Source organism: Cupressus sempervirens, chromosome 2, assembly GCF_028749045.1.
Source record: "Cupressus sempervirens isolate cs-2001-9-10 chromosome 2, ASM2874904v1, whole genome shotgun sequence".
In the NCBI taxonomy this organism is placed as follows: Eukaryota; Viridiplantae; Streptophyta; class Pinopsida; order Cupressales; family Cupressaceae; genus Cupressus; species Cupressus sempervirens.
Genome location: NC_143119.1, coordinates 308775356 through 308793474, shown reverse-complemented (window position 1 = coordinate 308793474; position 18119 = coordinate 308775356). Strand labels below are relative to the sequence as shown.

At 36.4% G+C, this 18119-nt stretch overlaps 1 protein-coding gene across 2 annotated transcripts in view; it reads right to left on the bottom strand.

The window, feature by feature from the left end:
• The window catches only part of GALAK (galacturonic acid kinase), a 235927-nt gene that overhangs the window by 142465 nt on the left and 75343 nt on the right, over nucleotides 1-18119 (bottom strand). For both annotated transcript variants that reach the window (XM_089813521.1, XM_089813520.1), the window contains exon 5: nucleotides 1364-1478. In XM_089813521.1, the coding sequence (XP_089669647.1) occupies nucleotides 1364-1478 (115 nt within the window). The remainder of the gene's footprint in view (nucleotides 1-1363; nucleotides 1479-18119) is intronic.

The following is an 18119-nucleotide window of genomic DNA, read 5'->3' as shown; positions in this document are numbered from 1 at the left end:
CTCAATCATCGAGGAATTCACTGGTAAAGAAGCCATGAAAGGTGAAGAGGTGTAAATTAAACAGAATGTTTATAATCATTCAAGCACCTAGGATTCACCGGCAAAGAAGCCATGAATGGTGAAGAGGTGGAGATAACCTGCAAGAACCAAGAATGAAATCAGATATAAATAACTATGTAATGAAAACACATAATAGCTCACGCATGTCCTGATAATGAAATCTGTTGTCAAGTCGAGTGGCGGAGATCGCGTTTACGAACCCAAATTGAAATTCTTGGCCAAGGTAGATATAGGCATATGTGCTAATTATGAGATCTTTTTGTCTGTCCATAGACATCAGTTATATAGGTATAATTGATGGGGCACTCAAACCACCGAGTAGCTCGGATGGCTGGACTTAAGAACATCCCAAGCCCGATCCCGAGATAGGGAGGGTCGTTCTATTAAGTTAGGATGTGTGGGGATAAGTATGGTCCGAGGTTGAGAGGTTAAGCCTATGTCAATTCTTCTCCTCTCACCAATGCCGAGGCTTGAACAATAGGATAAAGCAATTCCTCCGTTATTTCTGTATGTTTCTATTGCACTTTTACCTTTAAATCCTTAGAAAAATAATTAGATAGTTTAGTTTTCTAATAGCATAATTTGAATGGATATATATATATATATATATATATATATATATAATCGTTACTTTTCTTTCAGCTGAATGTGTTATCAGTTAGAAATGTTTAAAATGTTAGCAATGTATTTATTTATCTCGTTATATCAGCTGAATATGAATTATAGTTAGAATAGAAAACAGTTACTTTATCATAGTTAATGGAAGACATTGTCATATGAAATGGAATTAGATACTTATTAAATCAGATAATTAGGTGTTTTAAATTGGTTATGAAATTTCGTTTGTTACAACCTTGTTACACTTTCCTCTCCAATCTCTACAAGATGGAAGCAATCACATATGGGTTAATAAGGAGACATGGGTAGGGGGCAAATATCGATTCCACTTCTAAGTAGACCACTCTATGTTGGAAGGACATGTTTCTGCCACTTGTGGGCCAAGGGGTGTTGTATCATGCCCTAGGATAGCTATTATATGTTTAATTATAGAATAATATTTGTACACAAATTTTGTTGTGGAAAACTTGCTTTGGGTAAAAATCAGGTATACCCTAATTAGGGACATTACATATTACCACATTCTATTACCTTTAATAACTGCAAAATGTTCTGCTATGACTCACAAGTACTAAAATAGTATGTCAATTGAATGTCTAATCTTGCTGAATGCACACTGAAACCAATTTTGCCTTGCTAATGACTACACAACTTATTATACAATGATATATAAATCATGAGTTACCTGATATAAGCTTTTCCCTGCATTTTTCAAGGAAAATACAGCACCTCTTGCCAAACGACCCCATCCACATTCTTCATGAGCTTCACCATCTTCTTTGTGTAGATTGTTATCAATTCTGCAAAGGTAAATAGCAATTATAGCAATTATTTGTACAGAACAGTACAGATTCCACCTTTCCATGTAGTGTTGTCAATTCTATAAGTTTATAACTGAATGCAATCACTTGCACACACATTTATGTAGGGTGGAAACTTGACATTAGCAAAGCCTATCCTACAAAACTACTGCATACAGATAACCTTGGTACACTAAAAAACTAAACAGAAATATGAAGAAAACAGATCATCGCATCAATGCACATATCATCTGAAATGGGAATATTCCTATCAACGTCCCTGAAGATTTAGAGATGATGGTACTGTAGAAAATGTATTCAATCTTAAGGGGTGGCATGTACAAAGGAGCCTATAAGGACTGAATAGAAGATTTAGGGCCCAAAGTTTTATCAGACCCCTATCCATCAAAACACAACTCAAAAGTTATACTCGAACATGTTAAATAATTTATCATATAAGAGTCTCTATATAACAGCTCTAAAGCTTATGGAATTCATGGTGAGCCATTTGGTCCTAACAAATTCTGAGAAAATTTCTAGACATGGAAATAATACAAGTAGAAATACAAGGCATTTTAATAAAAATAAAATAGCAGCACAGACCAGCTCATCTTAGAAAGTACTTTTTTTAAGATACTATAAATGATTCAAGGGACAATTATATGTTTTTGTTCAACAGAGAAAACAAATAATGAGCAATCATGAATTGCAGGAAAATGTGTGTTAAATTGTCAATAAATACACCTCAAATAAATGAAGAATCAATATTCCACATATTTAGCATATATTTTCCTCAAAAAATAAGGAATACACATAAATGATCATTTTTCTTAGAGCAACACAAAAATGAGAAATACAGGGAAAACACTTCAAATTAAAAGCTTATGAGGATCAAGAAGAGGATGGTACCCAAAGAGAAAAAGCAAAAAAAAATTCAACGACCCATAAATAGAGGGATTAAGGGTAATTGCTAGCATATCAACAAACATATTTTGGAGAAAAGAGAGGGAAACTAAAATTATAAGATTTTTTGAAAAAATCAAAATTTGAACAGAAAAAAAAAAGCCAAATACAAATAAAAAATTAAATAATGTTGAAAAAGAATCAAAACCCACTTGGTTTTAATATTTCAAAGCATTTATATATCATAAAGATGTAGAGAGCAAATAAAATAGAGAGTTTAGCCCATGAATTATCCAAATGAAAAGTGTGTCTTAAATTGCAGAATGCAGTGTAGCATGTAAGCTTTGCTAGTGAATGACTCTTTAGTAAGCTTTGTATGAAGTTAATAAAGTTATTGCTGAGTTAATAATTAAACATTTCACTGAATGAAATGTGACTAAACCTCTAGTATTGTATTTTGCAAGGTTACCCGAAGTTTCCAGGACGGGAACAGTAAGGGGTGAGGGGAAGAGTTTACAGGACAAAAAAATTGCCAATTTTGGGGATGACTAGGGAACTGTGGTGAAGAAACACGAGGAGCACAAGGAAGCACCATGACCAATTTTGATCAAAGCATTCAAATATTTGTAATAAGGCCATGCAAAGGCCATGATTGTCATTTTTATGATTGTATGATGTTATTCTATGTATTTGAATACAATTGTAAGACCATGAAGCCATACTGTAACCAATAGACCAACAGAACCCTGATTGTAAACAGTGGACAAGGTTAAAATCGTCAAGCAGGGTCAAAAATGATTGCAAACATGTTAATTATCCATTTTGATATGTTGGTAGAGTTTTGTGGCTATTAGAACCCATTAGATGTATGTAAAAACCTGAACTAGTCTCTGGCTGTGATACTGAAGTGAAGACTGATTTCTTGATTTATAATGTTTATATTAAATCCTTTTGATGATTTTTGCGATTTTGAATAAAGAAATTACTTAAAAGAAAATAATTACTTCAGTCTGAACTGAACACCACAGGTAATTGAAACATCAAATAACTTTATTTATTGCTTGAAAGAACAAAGTCTAACGAACCTGATTTGAAGAGTATTGCAATATTTATTAGTTTGATCATATCCTGGGCCAAAATGCTAAATCTGATATCTTCAATTATGCTGAAAGTAATTCAGAAAAGGAACCTGATTCATGCTTGCTGATCCCTAGCTGGCCCTCTATATGGACTGTCAATGTGCTATTCTGATCTTAATGTGCAAGCCGCAGCATGTTGATCAGTTACTCCAAGGAGACACCCGTCACCAATTCCAAACTGACCCACGGCTAACAGAATTTGCCCCGCAGTAGATTTCGGGGTGTCCAGACTAGCCGCAGCCTCACGTAAATCCTCCAACACAATACCAATATAACCCTGCGATTCTCCCAGGAAATAATCGCAGTATACTAAGGAATAGCCGTCCAGCTCTATAATGATTGCCAAAGACAATTTAAATGCCCAACGTCTCCTACTGGAAGTCAATGGTGATTTTCCCACCCAAATTACTTCGCAGTCTGCAATCTCCAGGTTGTGAGATGCCACTGAATTCAATTCCCAAACAAGCTACCTCAATCAATCCAATTCTCCAAAATACAATATGAAACAGTAGGAGAATGAGTAATTTGTTATACCACAGCAACAAATTACAAGAAACACTCAGAACAATGCTTGGAAACTTCACAGAATCCTTCAGCCAGAAATTCAAATTATAATGTATATTTCAAGGTATTACCCTTAGCTACAGCAAGAACAGTAAGAGATGTTGGTCAAGCTCACAGTTCAAAACTCAGGAAAAAGTCACAAAGGCACAATTAAACAAATATATATTCAAGCGTGCTTTTCCCAATGAAATGAGCTCTCATTTATAATCCTCTGTTGGCCAAAGTTAAATAAAAAAACTCCATTTCAGAAATTGTGGAAGTTTCCCAAAAGAACTCAACACTAGAAACTTTCCAACACATTTTAGAAATATCACTTAATGTCATTATTATAATAATATAAACATTATTATAATAATGCAACTTCATAATTAATGAATTAATTGGAGGTCAAGCAATTATTAACTTTATTTATTGTAGATGACGACCAACTACCGCAGCCACCCACTGCACTACCAAAAATAGCAACTGCCAAAAATAGACCTACTAAAAAAAGTAAATCTACAGCTGGGACCCCCAAAACACCCTATTAGCTCACGAGGGTTGCTATGATGAGCTAACTCCATCAACTGCGTAGACCTACCAAAAACAAGGACATTACAGTCCTCCCTCCCCAAGATTGCTTGTCCTCAAGCAATCCGGCATCATACAAAAACCTCCACCGGGATCCCATAAGAAGAAAGTGATGTCCTTGTGCTCATTGAACTAACAGAATGCCAATACCATCAACAAAACCAATAACATGACCTGCAACATAGCACCACGTACCTATGTTGGTGATGTAAAGGTCGAAACATCACTAACAGACAAATCCTTAGGAGATCTCAACACACTCTCCTTCATTATGCCTACCCAATCATCCTACAAACAATCTAGCTTAGGCTCAAACCAACTTTATACCCAGTGCAAATCCTGAACATGTGAGTCAAATACCAACCTATAAATACTCATCACAATATAAACTCTATCATCAGTATGATCATCCTCATCAACAACCTCATGTGGTTGTGATGACTCATCCTCATTCTCATCAGTGTAGACCCACATACCATGATTCGTTGCTCCCTTTAACCTCAACGCACATGTATGAACTATAGAGAAAGACCCATTGCACCAAAAGCAAAGCTGATGCCTCCTCAAATCCTCTCTCCAAGTGACATCAGAACTCACCACTGACTTGCCCTTGTCCTTAACAGCTGGTGGGGACTCCTCATCATCAGGCGAAAGAGCAGAAGATTTTGAAGCAACCTTGCTTCGAGAATTGGACTCCCAAGTCCCATGCCTTCCTCATTGCTACCTGTAGAGAAGATGGGTCTAATGACTTCACCCATCCACGGAGTGCCTCAGTCAATCCCTCCATAAATAACATTACTCGTCTGTGCTCTGAAATATCATAACCATGACTAAAAGCCTCTGGAACTCACTGATGTAACTCTCCAATCCACCAAACTACTTCAGCTAAGCCAACTCATGGAAGTACACCTCCGGATCCTTCCTATCAAATTTCTCAATCAGGCGATCCACGAACTCTTGATAGGAAGTGATCTAATCATGTTGCAAAGAAACTAACCCATGGTACCACCAGTCATGGGCAGCTTCGTCCAGAAGCAACACTCCAAATCTAATAGCCTTCACCTCTGACATAGGACGAAAAGCCAAATATGTGTTGAGCTTATGAAACCAAGATCGAGCTGTAACTCTCCCAGAACCATCAAAGTGCTCCAATGTCATCTTACTGACAACTTGTTGTAACTCAATCTATCAAGGTCGTTGTCTCTCTGGTCCAACCTCGCTCTAGAATGCTCCCATTTCTGAGTCAGGAACCTATCAAAATTCAAATGATCTTTAATAGCATGTGGTAAAGCATCCCACTCTGTAAAGTGTTCTAACACGTCATCAGCAAAAGGAGCGACCTCAGACTCAATATTGACAGCATCCACCTCAGGTCTCAGAAATGCAGGCCTTTGTAGCCTATCATGAGTCCCAGTATGTATGTCAGCTCTGTCAACTAATCCACCACCAACTCGAACTTGATCTGCATCTCTATACCTAACACCATCTCAGGTTCTATCCTCAACTCAAGATCTATGAGAACCAATAGAAACCTCTCGAGCTCTCTCCCTACTCTGTCCTTGAGGAAATGCTATATGTTGCAAAGTATTAGACAACTACTACAGTACACTTGTCATCTGTTGTTGCCCGACTGCAATATTCCTAAATGCCTGCAGGGCATCTCTATCAACCTCAACATCTGTGGGTTATAGTCCAATGCCACCAAAACCACCCAGACTACCAACTAAACCAAACTGAATCTCAAGCTCTCCTTCTCTAGGAGGAAAATTACATCCTCTTCGAGTATAGTGCATACCTAGCACAAATCTCCTATCGTCAACCATGATAGAAAATAATGGATCACATACTGACCACTAACAACTGATTTGGAGCCCAATTCCTACAGGCTGGCAAGAAACCGCTATGATACCATTGTAAAAACCTGAACTAGTCTTTGACTGTGATACTAAAGTGAAGACTAATTTCTTGAATTATAATGTTTATATTAAATCCTTTTGATGATTTTTGCAATTTTGAATAAAAAAATTACTTAAAACAAAATAATTACTTCAGTTTGAACTTCACACCACAGGTAACTGAAACATCAAATAACTTTATTTATTGCTTGAATGTAAATAACACCATCTTCATGTTATTTCTCTGCAATTACCTAATAATAGTCACGTTTTTCTTCTTTTGATAGAATTATTTCATTGTGATCTTGATTGGTGAACATGGTATGATGAATTAGCTTTCAAACAAATCAAGTTTCAGCTCTGCCATGGTCTGTTGAAGGAGATCCATTGTTTTTTGTTTAACTCACTTCAAAACCCTCAATATCAAGGGTATATTCAAAGTTTGGTTCATATCTGCAATTTCAACCAGCCAAAAATTATGATTCTTTGGTAATTGATATTAGATTGAAAGTGCTTTCCATTGGTTTAAATCTCATAATGATTGGGTTTGTATTCTAGGAGAAATTGGATGCCCTAGGCGGACTGGGTAAGCAATTTTCTCAGTTTTTTATGACAGACAATAGTGGGCTTTCAACAGAGGCTGTAATTTTTTATTGCGTCATTGGATTTTCCTAATGTTTGTTTATGTTTTCAATACCCTAATTTTATGGAATTCCACCAAAGTGATTGACAAAATTATCCCTGGTTGAAACGTTATTCATGACTGAGTGAAGATCTGTAAAGCTGGCAGAGCAATCAGACTTTTGTAAGTGCATGAGGACAGCCCTATTATGAATAGTATTGGGTTGGTGGGAAGGGATCCAAGGGGTCCAGATGTCAGAGTTGGATTGTAGAATGAGTGTAGAACATGGCTACATATATTTGGGCCATTGGTGAGATCAGATCCTGATATGCAAAGGTGGAACACTTGGGTGAACCTAGGATTGTGAAGGTGTTTGTGTGTGAATAGAGAGACTCACTCATGGAGTTCTTTTGTTCTTTGGGAGAGCTGTAAGAGATTGGTTGAGAACAAGTTCAATCTACATAGGAAGCCTGTTGGTAAGGTTTGGTTGGTTGGAATCAATTGAGGGTTCTTAGAAGTTAACAAAACCTAGGTTGTCTAAGGAATTTGGTTAAGCATTCTAATCCCTCTGCATCATATTGGTGTTAGAGCAAGGAAGTAAATCCTTGCAGATTGGAAATTAAAAGCTGAGGAAAATATGGAGTACTTGACACCAGAAGAAAAAAGATGTGGGATGCATGGATAGCTTAAAGGGATGCACTAAGGAAACAAGAAGAGGAAAAGAACGTGAAAAGGGATGAAAGAAGAAAGAGGCGAGAAGAAAAGAAAAAAAGACTAGAAGAAGAATTCACACAAATGATGATGGAGATTAGAAAAGAGATAGAAGAAGAAATCAAAACATTAAGAGAGAAGATTGCAGCCAAAAGGGTAGAGATAGAGAATGAACCTATTATCCAAGTTGACCAAGAAGATTAGGAACATAACAATGAGGGTAAAGAGGAAGTAAAAGAACGTTTGGTAAAGGAAAATGGTGATTTGAAGCAGACAGCCATAAAAAGTACAGAGGTATATGTACTTGGGACAGAGATCCTAACAATGAAAAAGCTAAGTTGTCCATTGGATGGGCAAAAGCACAAAATGCAGGAAGAAGAGGATGGTGAACCTAATGATGAAAGGGTTCCGGGTGTTGAGATTGAGGTAGAAAACAAAGATGTTGGTGAGGAAAGCCAAAAAAGGCTTAAGTATGCTGAAACAGTTGTGATTGGGACTATGCTATGTCCTTTGAATGTGGAGAAAGGTACAGGACAGCAAGGTACCCATGTGATAGCAAATGATGAGGCTGATGATGTAGCCATGGAGATAGACAATGTCGTGGAATGCCACGGAGAATGGCCTGAGGAGACGGATCAGTTTGTTAGGGAAATGGTCTCAATGGAAGAGACTAAGGATGAAAGCTAGTGGTGAAAAACCATGAGAAGGCTGAAGAATTTGTGTATTCTCCAAGTATGGAGAATGGGTATGATGGTGACAAGACAAAGGATTGTCTTTGGGAGATAAATTTGATGAAGTTGCAGGCATATGCAGCAATAATAAAGATTCAGAGCATGATGATGGATGGTTGTGAGCAGCACACGGTATTCACTTTGCCAAGGGGAGTCAAACCAAAGGTAAAGATAAGGAAGACATGGAAGGTCCAAGAGGCAAGAGGTCAAGAAATAAGAAGACTTCAGATTGAGAAGTACAAACCAAAAATGAAGACGAAGGCATGTTTTCTTTATCTAATGCTTTTTTTACAGGTGTTTCCAAGGGACTTGGAAACTTTTGAAGGCCAGGTGTATGGTGCAAAAGCACTAGGAGCACAAGGAAGAACCACAACCAATTTTGGTCAAAGCATTCAAATATTTGTAATCAGGCCATGTCAAGGCCGTCATTGTCATTTTTATATTCGTTTGATGCTGTTCTATGCATTAGAATATAATTGTAAGGCCATGAAGCCATATTGTAACCAATAGACCAACTGAACCCTGATTGGTAAACAGTGGTCAAAGTTGGTAAAAATGGTCAAGTAATGTCAAAAATGATTGTAGACATGTTAATTATCCATTTTTGATATGTTGGTAGAGTTTTGTGCTAATTAGAAGCCATTTGATGTAAAAGTGCAAAAGTTGCCAATGACAACTTTGCAATATTTTACTAATTACAGGGTCAAGTGGTAAACCAACGTCCAAAGTTGGTTGTGGTTGGTCTTAGCAGTTAAAAATTACGTTGAGAACTTTAAATAGCCCTTTGGGTCGGGCATCTATGAGTGGTGTGGAGATTGAATGTAATTTGAATGTCAATAACACCATTTTCATATTATTTCTCTGCAATTACCTGATAATAGTCACGGTTTTCTTCTTTTTGATAGATTTATTTCACTGTGATCTTGATTGTTGAAGATAGTATGATGAATTAACTTTCAAAAAAATCAAGTTTCAGGTCTGACCGTGCTCTGTGGAAGGAGATCCATTGATGTTTGTCTAACTCACTTCAAAACCCTCAATATCAAGTGCATATTCAAAGTTTGGTTCATATCTACAATTTCAACCGGCCAGAAATTATGAATCTTTGGGTATTGATATTAGATTGAATGTGCTTTCCATTGGTTTAAAACTCATAGTGATTGGGTTTGTATTCTAGGGGAAACTGGATGCCCTAGGCGGACTGGGTAACCATTTTTCTGGGTCTTTTATGACAGTCAATATCAGGCTTGCAACAGAGGCTGTAGTTTTTTATTGTACCGTTCGATTTTCCTAATTTTTGGATATGTTTTGAATATCCTAATTATATACAATTTCACCGAAGTGATTGACTAAATTATCCCTGGTTGAAAATTTATTCATGACTGAGTGAAGGTCTATAAAACTGGCAGAGCAATTAGACTTGTGTAGAAGCAAGAGGACAGCCCTATTGTTAAACTTAAATCAGATTATTACTGTTATGGTTTATTGCTGATTTACAAAGCACTAATCTGGGTGTGTTGTTTGCGGGTGATTATAAATCAGAAAGTCAATGAATCAAATGAATATTCAAATCTATAAGTTCACTCTGAATGTATTTAATCTTGATGCCCGATCTGCTTGAATGACCTACAGAGATAGAACCATTTATTAATTTTGATGATATTCACTTTATGATCGTCAACTAATAGAATATCTCCAAAAGGCATAAGAAGGAACAGTTGTGACTGTTCAAGCATATTTCTCTAAGAAGAGACACGAAGGAAAAGTCTAATATGTTAAACAAACCCGATTGGGTATGATTAATTATTGAACCTTTCGCAAATGCACCCGATGGTTGTCGGGCATGATTATATGCTAAACAAATATCACTAACAGCCTCCGATCTGACATAAGTGATGGATCATTCACTCAATCCATTCTATAGCACACATGATCGATATTAATCGGGAATTTACAGCCCGAACCAAGAGATAGATAAATCTGATCGCTCAGATTTTCATACTTATTAGAGTGATATGGATAATATCAGCTTAATGCAAGGATGATCTCACATTTTAATGTCTATGCATATGTGTGTGTATGCATGTATATTAGTTCAAATGGTGAACTTGTATACATACATGCACACACATGTGCATACAGTTGCCACTGTTGGTATATTGACACAAGGGAAAGATGTAAGGAAGGAATAAGGTGGGATAGCTCAACTTAAACCTACTAACATCCCCTTGCTCAAGAGTTACACATGGAAGATTTATTCACAGAAATCAGTAGGGAAATATGAGAGGCATAGGCAGCAAATTAAAAGTGTAATTAATTCACTTCACATGTAAAGAAACAACAACATGGTTGGCTGTGAGGCCTTCCGGGTTGCAGCCTTATACAATGAAAATTACAAAACCAAAGTCCAAGCTCGCATCTTCTATCTTCTTCTCCCTAAGATTATTCCCCCTCTTCTACATCAAATCGAGCTTCATATAAATAGCCAGCTAAGCCACAAGTCGGCTAGTCAAGCATTTAATTATATTACAGGTCTAGTTTTGGGAGAGTAAACCAAAACCCAAGCAAAGGACAACATAAGATCATGCGCTCTTAAGGATAGGTCCACACGTGAGTTAGGAGTCGGCTCCCAACTATGCAAGATGCCACATCATCATAGGAAACTGCGCCAACAGAAACAACATGCCTCGTTGGATGAAAATTGTAGGAAACAGAGACTGCAAAGAACGGCACAAAACTCGAAGAACATGAAACCTCAGAGTATGCACACTTAGAACAAGGATTTAGGATAGGTCCTCGACATGATTTCAACTGCACTTAACATGAAACCAAAAGTAGCAATGGCTACTTCGTCAACAATAGACTCATGCAGAAAACAAGAAATATTTTTGGTTGATAAAAGATTGCTCAAAGACCCAAGATGCTCCTACATCATATATTTATGGATTTTGATTGACACTATCATATCTTAACATGTTCTAATCCCTCTACATCAGACAGCTATATAAAAATAGAAAAAATTTAAAACAAGTAGGGTTATTTGAAATATTTATATGAAAACACAGATTAAATACGCACTTACACAATATAGAACCTTAAAATATAAGAATTAGCAGAACTCATGCCAAATTTGTGTTATTTTGAAACTCAGAGTCAAATTGCCTTTAGATTTGAAATTCAAAGTCCCCTAGGTGTCCCCAGGATATTTCTAGGACAAGGATGGAAGAAATAAAAGCTAGAGACATGTCCTGGGTAACATAGGTTATATGATGTGAGCAAATGTTCCCATGCTACTAAAAACACTACATTCCAAATTATGATTAATATCAAAAGAATGTTTAGTCATAAAGACCTCATTATCATAACAAACTCTAAAACCATTGAAAACGTAGTAAGACCTCAAAACAACTACAATAAACATGTTTGCATTACAGAAGGATAACAGAAAAAAATCATTTTATCACCACGAAACTTTCAAGTAGGAAACTTCAAAGAATATCATCAAAAGAAAAATTGAATCAATCAATAAAAAGAGAAACCATTTCTTATAATATGTAAGTGAAATAGGCATGACTTATGCATTTCCAAAGATTTAAGAGAAACTATTATGCGGTTGAATTCCATTTTTGGCATGTAGATGTTGGAAACAATTCTTCAATTGTATGTTGTCATTGATGTTACACAAATGTCAATATTAACCGAGCAATGAAGAGTTTGCAGTATTAACCTTGCATATCTCAGTATCAACTGAGTAGTCAGATAAAGAACTTCCATTATTAACCGAGCAATTGGTTAATGAACGGTATCCTGCTTGCAATAGTAACCGAGTGGTCGGGCATTGAAGCACTCATAGTATTAACGGAGCGTTCAATCCTAGTATTGACCGAGTGATAGCAGAATGCATTTATCTAATAATTAATTGATTGAGGATGCCTATTTGGAAGATTGTTGATTATTTGGAAGGGTGTTCAAGCCAACTTGTTTTAGCTTATGATATATAAGAAAGGCCAAGTTGTGAGGATAAAATGTACATGTGGAATATGAAATAAGATGGGTATGTGAAAGAAGGCAAAGGCAAAGGCAAAGGAAAAGGTAGAGCGGGAAAGAGTGGAAGATAAGCTACAAAGAACATCTAATTAGTCAGGATCCAACAATCAAGCAAGAACAAAGATTTGAATCTGCAAAAATAGTTGCTTCATAAATCAAGTCAAATTGTTGTTACCTTCTAACCATTGTAGCAATAAAGAAATCTCTTAACAAAGTTGACATAATAGTCATATAGTAAATCCTCTAAAAAGGTGACATTTCAAGATTGAAGTGTTTCAAGACCTCTAACCAAGCCACTCCTAATAGGGTGATCTAAATCCTCTAACAAGGTCATACTTAACAGTATGTATTGTAATCTTTAACAGGGTTGGCTCCTAACAGGGCTCACTTCAGAAGAGTGAAAAATATTGTAACTAGTTGCAAGATGGTTTTTCCCAAATTCGATTTCCATGTTAAAATCTTGGTGTCAACTTGTTGTGAGGTTTTCACACCAACACCCCAAAATTTTTGGGGACCCTCTTTTTCGGGCAAGCCTTGGCAATTTTCGCGAGTGTTGAGAATTTTTTGGTTGCCTTAGCAAAATTTGGAGTGGTCCAGAGGTTTTTGAATTGACAATTTTTACACCTTCGAGCCAAGATGAGATTTGGTTTGTTTTCACCCGGCACTAAACTTAATTTTCCGGAACATGTAATTTTGTCCTTAGGCCTTGCAGGTTTCATACAGTAACATCTTTTTTCGATGGTTAAAATGATAGATATCTAGCAAGATAAAATTGCAAATTTTGCACTTGGAATTTTGAAAATTTGATATAATTGTATAAGCTTGAGCATTTTCAAAATAAATTTTGGATTTAGTCGTTTTGGAAAATCTTGAAATTTTTTGGTGAAAAGAATTTTGATAGTGAAATTGTATTTAGAATTTGAATTTCAATTGCCAGCAAAAGGATTTATTTTGTTAAAAAATTGAAATTGTATTGCAAAATTGAAATTGGATTAAAATTGCAAAATCGCATTAATTCGGTTGAAATTTTGCTTAGAAGATTTTAGAAATGCTAAAGGAAATTGGTAATTTGGGAATGAAAATTATTTTGGCTTGCTAAATTATATTTTAATGATATTTTAATTGCCAAAGTGTTGTTAAATGAAAATTTTGACATCTCCTAGGCTTACCTTGTTTCTATTTTGCAATTCTAGAGCATATTGGCAATTAAATGGGCCAATTTCACTATGGGGCTTGGTTATTTTCATGTTTTATTTAAATCTGGGCCACCTTTGGGGGTTTTAACTTAAATTTTGTTTCCCTCCAGACAGGTTGGCCCACTCTGGAGATCAACTGGAGGATATAAGAAGGGGCTTCCCCCCTCTTATTTCCTCATCCATTTCATCTCCTCTTCCTTGGTCGTGCGAATTTCTCCTCCAGCTGGGTGAATTCTTCCTTAACAACAATTTTTTGAGGTTTGAGATTTTATTCTTTGGCAGCAATTTTCTTCCTTCAAATTGCGTGATTTCTGCCCTAGGATGATTTGGAGGAGCAGATCTGATTTTTTGCAAGGTTGAGCGATTTTTCGAGGTTTGAGATTTCTTTCTTTGACAGTGAATTGTTCCTCCAGCGATGGTGATTTTGTTTGGGGTGGAGGCAAGGCAATTTAAAGTCTGATTTTGCATTTGTAGGCAAGTTTGGGAAGTCGAAATTCTGAAAAGAGCAGATTTTTTTGCAAGCAATTCATTTGCTAGGGCATCATATTTTGGAGGATTGAAATTTCTGAGATCTGATCTAAATTTGAAGGGGCCCAATTATTGGTAGAAGGCAGATTTAAGGTAAGATTCTCATTCATTTTTAGAGGTGAAGATTGGTTTTAAAGGCGGATTTTATTCCTTGTTCTTGCTTAGTTCTTTTCCCTTATCTTCTTGCACTTTTCATCCACTAATTCATCATTTCTATTGATAGGCTGAAGTTGGGAGATATAAGTGTAGATTTCATGATAGGACACTTGGAAAGTTAGAAATAAGCTAGACCACCCTAGAATTGAAGTTGGGAGATATAAGTGTAGTCCATCCTAAGGTAATGAAGAGGCAGAAATAAGTGGTAGTCCCAACCCTAGGATTGAAGTTTGGAGATTGATAAGTGTAGAGAGGATTTGGAGAGGCAGAAATAAGTGTAGATTCTATCGATAAAAAGAAGTTTAGAGATTGATAAGTGTAGTCTATATCATTTAGAACAAAGGGGCAGAAATAAGTGTTTAGGATGGTAGATGTTAGTGCAAGCAAGAACCCAAATAGAATGTATACCAAAAAAGACAAGGAAGACATGATGCCTAAGACCATCTTCTTCTCGAAAGTGAGGTGAATAAGTGACACCAATATCGTCATGGTAAACATGGTACAATTGAAAGATAGATTGAAGGAAGGACAATATCCCCATGGTGAAGAAGATCTACAAGAGCAAAATTGTACACACGGCGGCTTTCCCTCCTACCTTGCCTTGTCTGGAATTGGTAATGGAGTGTGCATCTTGGTTTGATATTGTGACCAAGTCCATCATTTTTGATGAAGGGAAGAGAGTGTTGGCTAACATCAGCGGACAAGTGGTCAAAGAAGCATTCAATATTCCCCAGCATAAAGACATGATAGTCATAATGATGGATCAAGAAACCAAGTTCTTTCAGGATAATCAAGAGGCCTACTTCATTCATTTAAAGCAGAATTGGTTACACGAAGGCAAGAAGGGAGTTACCAAGTCGTCACAAATCAAAACATGGTGACCTTATTGTGCTTCTCAACCAGATCATGGGCGTAGCTCAAGGTATGCAATTCGAGAACTAGATGTACTATTTTATTGATGAAATTGAAAAAGGAAAGAGAAAATTTGATTGGGCTAGTATTATAGGTGAAAATTTAGAGTTGCAACTAAGGACAATACAAATTCAAAAGTAATTCTACATGGGATCCTATCTTTTCTATCTGATTGTGAGACCATATGAAAATCCTCGACTGAAGGCATTAGGAGTGATTGGCAATGGGTCGGGGCAATGTTTGGTGCATGAGTGCTATCCACAGCTTCATTTGCACAACACCAAAGATTATAAGATGTTTTATGACGCCTTTGCCATCAAGACAATAAGAATATTACAAGGGACACCCTGTAGGAGGCTCTCATCAGAAGCGGAAGCAAAAGTTAAGAAGTATGGGAGTTGGTTCATCCAATTTCCGTAATTCACATATACCAAAGTAGGAGGAAGTACAATTTGTCCCAAGAGACTTCCAAGGTACCTACCCAACAAGATAAATTTGATGGAGTTGGCTAGGCAATTTGAGCATTATGACAAAATGATGAAACTTAAAGGTGAGATGGGGATTACCTTCTTATTTGGAATAGGCAATGGTACTTGCTCTAATCCTGTCACCTTTGTAGCTGCAGAAAAGGAGTTAGAATGGTATCATCTAGGATGGTTTAGAGCAAGACAGGGATTCGATCCTAATGGTCTTATCAAGGCACCTCCCGAAAACACATTCAAACATATTCCTACTATAGAAGATCTTTAGGCCAATACACAGGATGACTTTCATGTAAGGAAGCTAGCTTTCTCAAGATTGTCAGTGGGCATGATGAGGGCAATCAAATGGAGAGGCCTTGTTATTCCCGATCAATTGGAAGATGATGAAAATGTGCTAAGATAAGTTTATGATACAGTGGATGGAACAGAGTTGGGTTCAGTGAATTGGGATGATCATCAAGATCCTTCCTTAGAGGCAATTACAAGGACAGTTGATCTACACACCAAGTCATGGTATAATGAGAAGCTAAGGAAATTACAAAGTCAGAAGGTATGCCTTACTTATGAGAAGATGAAACCAGACAAAGAAGGTCCAGTAGAGTCAATTAGACAAAAAGGTGGGGCAGTAGCTAGCAACAAAGAGTAGTTAAGAAGAGAAATTTGGAGGTTAAGAAAAGTAAAAAACATCAGGAGCCTCCAAAAAAGAGACAGAATGCAACACCATAAGGTAGAGCATGATTGAAGCTAGGAGCCAAGAGGTTAATACAAGTAGACAAAGGGTCTCAGTAGAGGTGAGCTCTGATCCAAAATCAAGTGGTTGCAATGATAGTCCCGAGTAGTCTTCTCTCTCGGAGAACCAACATGGAGATAATGTGATAGTCACTAGTGAAGAAGAGGATAGGCCAATTGATATTGGGGAAGTAAGCCAGGCACCTAAGGCCATTGGTGATGCTTTGCTAGTCGAACTGAATCCAGATTTGGGGAGATGCACTGCACCGCTATGGTTAAGGCAAATGCTTATGCCAAGAGGCGAGGTGGTGATTGTCAAAACAATTGAAGATATTCAAGGGTTAGTGGAAAATGAAGATAGTGAGAAACAAAAACAAATTGCAAAAAATGGAGGCAAAGGTAATCAGAAGTGATGATGAGGGTCACCGAAAAGTTCAGATTGTCATACCAAAGGTTAACAAGGTAGTGGATGAGATTGCAGCACAGGAGTATGAGATAGTATAGCATAACTTGGAAAGAATCACAGATGATATGGAGTGTGAGGAGATCCAAGAAGGCATGGTTTCAATTAGAGAAAGGTTGAGAAAGGCAAACAAGAGGATTGTAAAGTTGGAGGCCAAAAACAAGTATTGGAGAGATTGCCAACCTATCCAACAGTTGCATCAGGCAGCCCTTCCGCAAGACAGTGGAAGCAACATAGAGGAGATATCGGCTCAACTGGGCGAAATCAAAGATTGGATCAATGATATAATTCAAGATGGGCGAGATTTTTTGCCTTCCTTTATCTCGACATTCAGGTCATTGGTGGCTATTAGAGACAAAGTCAAAACATTTGAAGGGGAGTGGAAGGATTTCCTTCCAGTCAAGTGTACTATCCCCTCTCCCAAGATAATTATATATATAATTATACTAAAGTATGATTTAAAATACGAAGAGATAATATAATTGATTGATTAATTAAATAAAATACTAAAATATAATTATAATAATAGTAATATCCCCTCCCAAGATAATTATATATATAACTATACTAAATTATGATTTAAAATACTAAGAGATAGCATAATTGATTGATTAATTAAATAAAATAGTAAAATATAATTATAATAATAATGATATAAAATATTTTTCAATATATTATAAATATTATAAAGAATAAAAACTTACAATATATAAATGAGTCAATATTATGAATAACATTAATAAATTTTATAGCTAAATATGATATATTATAACCTATGTGGATAATATATATATTTGGGTTAAGTGAAAATAACAATGGATCTTTTATAGACACGACTGTTAGAAAGACATAAAACAATATATATAAGGAGAAAACATAATGGAATGAGAAAGTAGGGGATTGTGGACAGGGCATCAAGGAGCATGATTCAAACAAACACATATTATTAGCACCGAAGAGTAAACTGAGTATTTTGTCGACATGCATAGCAAG